General features: G+C 40.3%; 1 protein-coding gene across 1 annotated transcript in view; it reads right to left on the bottom strand.

Moving 5' to 3' along the window:
- slc4a10a (solute carrier family 4 member 10a) overlaps positions 1-2,165 on the bottom strand; it is a 42,390-nt gene extending 40,225 nt beyond the window's left edge. Inside the window, exon 1 of the mRNA XM_016570142.1 lies at positions 1,837-2,165. Within this exon, the coding sequence (XP_016425628.1) occupies positions 1,837-1,884 (48 nt within the window). The 5' untranslated portion in view covers positions 1,885-2,165. The remainder of the gene's footprint in view (positions 1-1,836) is intronic.
- Positions 2,166-2,852: the final 687 nt, after the last annotated feature.

Genomic DNA, 2,852 nt, shown 5'->3' on the forward strand with positions numbered 1-2,852 from the left:
CGAGGTTTCTTTTCTCAACACTCCTCAGTGCTGAAAGTGAACACTCGATGGTGATTGGCTAATTTTTTTTACCAACTGAGGCATGAGAGCTCAGCTCTCCCCCGGCCTCCCCCTCCCCTTCTCTATCATTAGCGGTTGTAATTACATCAGCAGATTCGGCACATTCGCGATAGAAAAGCGGCGCTTTCACGTTATGGTATTACAACTGTGAAATTACAAACAAAATATACACATTCTGAGACATGAACTGAAATGAATTGTGAATTTTATTAACATTAAATCGTCCTCCTCCCATTTTCACCTCTACACTGCTGTATTGACAAAAATACTGTAAAGACATTTTTTTTTAAATGTCTTCTTTCGTATTCTATAGGAAAAAAGCTATGCTGGTTTGAAACGATATCAGTAAATAATAACAGAATTTACATTTTTGGGTTAACTATCCAAAACGAGCTCATTGGAAAAACGTGCCAGTTGCGACATTTCTGCACAATGATATTATGTGACAATTTCTATCTCTGAAAGAGAGATGAACATAAATCTGGCAATGTTTCATTACACTGGTTGTTGTAGATATTGGCCCTGTCCCAAATCGCACCCTAAACCCTCGCTGTCTTCCTCTGAGTCCACACTTTCGTGACGTAATGCCGCTTTGACTGTCGGGTAGAAGCCTGCTGCGGAGCTCGCCTCAGTGCAGGCTCGGCAGAAGTGCGCATCAAGGGTGCATATAGCGACCGCAAAGGGGGCACTCGCTAGCACCCTTCTGAAAGCTAAAATGACGAATGGGACACCCTACGGTCTCGTGGACTTAACAGACACGCGCACACGGCGGCTGTAAGACCGCAAGAGCACATGAAGTGTGCCATTTGGGACACGGTCATTCGCACGGCAGGTCAGAAATGAAATGCCTGATGAGTGGTGCTGAGAGTTATGCTCTATTGCATTTGATTTGAAATTAACATACAACCTACACGAAACCTAACCAACACTTCAAGCACTTCACATTGCAAATGCAATACCGTACCAGGTGAGCCATCGAGCAAGTTTACAAAATTAGAAAAGCCATAGGCCTTCATATGGATATGCATATGTGATGCAAATGTCAGTGTATTAGTATACAAATAACTCGTTGTAGTAAAGTGTTTTGGACTACACAAAAATAAGTCTTTGTTCATCGATAATCTGCTCCGTAATCATAAAAATAAATAAATATTGTTGGTGATTTTAAGTGTAAATCCGAGTTGGAAACTGCAGTGAATTTTATGCTATTTGTTTGGAGTTTTGCAAAAATGTAGGTAAAGGCTCGTTTCTCCAATGAGCCTATGTTGGAACTATCTCTTACAATTTTTATACAGTATATGGCCTCCCCAACTGTAGATGCCTATGGCAATACATAGTAAAGTAGGCGAACAGCTGAAATCAAATGTCACACGTGAAGGCCTCATCAAATTCAAGACTAATGCAGGGGAAATTTGATGTATACAACTCCTGAGAATGCTGAACGCACATGCCTGCATTTAAACCCCATACTGTCTGTCATCATTACACATTACTAAACGTGTGTAATTAAATGCATAATCCACGCAAGCCGGTGTGAACCTAGTCACACTACAAACTCCGTGTCCATGTAATGTGAAGCCATTTTCCCAGCAATTGAGTCTGTATTAAAGGTGCAATGAATAATTAAAACACACCGTCTTCCAATGGTGGTGGGTTAATGATGGCCATAATGGGCTCAAACCACCGAAACCCGTTTTCCTCCACACACAACAGCATCTTGTCATTGTTCCTCACTGACGGATCCCACATGAAAGATGAAACAGGTTCTTAGCCTACCGCAGGAAGCAGCGGCTCCATCTGCGCTCCTTGATCTTTCACATCCATCCCAGATATTCTGCCTTATACGGTCTTGTTCGTCTATGAAGGGAATATTGTTAGGAAAGTAGAGAAAACGTCATGTATGTTGAGGCGGTTTCGGTGGCGGTGTAGTAACCGTTGGTTTTTTTTCCCCTTCTTTCTTCACTCGCGCGCGCGTCCGTGCCTGCCTGCGCTCTTTCTTCGGCGTGTCATTTGAGCTCGCGTGACGCAACTGCGACCAGCAGCACGTGAGTTAACGGAAACCACCGGGACGTGTTAGATAAACGGACGAAACACTCCGGGGACAAACGGACACTTGAGGCTTCGGTTTACTAAATGTGAGAATATCGTTTATAGAGCGCGCTGAGTTGAAACAAAAACCGAACTAAAAAAAAAATGTCGCTTCTGGTTTAACATCTAAATTATATGGATTTAATTTAGTCAAAAATGTTTTAATAGCCTATCACTGAATCAAAAAAAAAAAAAGCCGATTTCCTAACAATATTGACTTTTTATAGTCTTTTCAAATAATTTATTTATATAGGGGACACGGGGGCTAGTTACATGGGCTATATTTCACTAACTATAGCCTACAATTTTAAGTAAAACGTGTGTATTTGCGCGTATGTTTTTTAAACGACTATATATATATATATATATATATATATATATATATATAGTACAATATAATTACTCTTGGTTCATCATAGTATCATGTTCAAATGTTTACATACCCTTGATTCTTAATATCCTGTGCTGCTTCCATGGATCTCAATATCACTGAGCCACTATGGGGAACGTGAAGAGCATACTGGGAAAGAAAGATCTTAAGAATGAAGGGAACGTGTAATTCAGTTATTAGTTATAGCAAGAGATGCAAACATCAGGGCAGTCCTGAAAAAAAAAGTTGAAAAAAATATATATATATTATTTTTCTGTTTCAACCCAACATTGGGTCAAATATGGACTAACCCAGCTGTTGGGTTACATTTTTA

This window comes from Sinocyclocheilus rhinocerous, unplaced genomic scaffold, assembly GCF_001515625.1.
Source record: "Sinocyclocheilus rhinocerous isolate Xijiao unplaced genomic scaffold, SAMN03320098_v1.1 scaffold711, whole genome shotgun sequence".
Lineage (NCBI taxonomy): Eukaryota > Metazoa > Chordata > Actinopteri > Cypriniformes > Cyprinidae > Sinocyclocheilus > Sinocyclocheilus rhinocerous.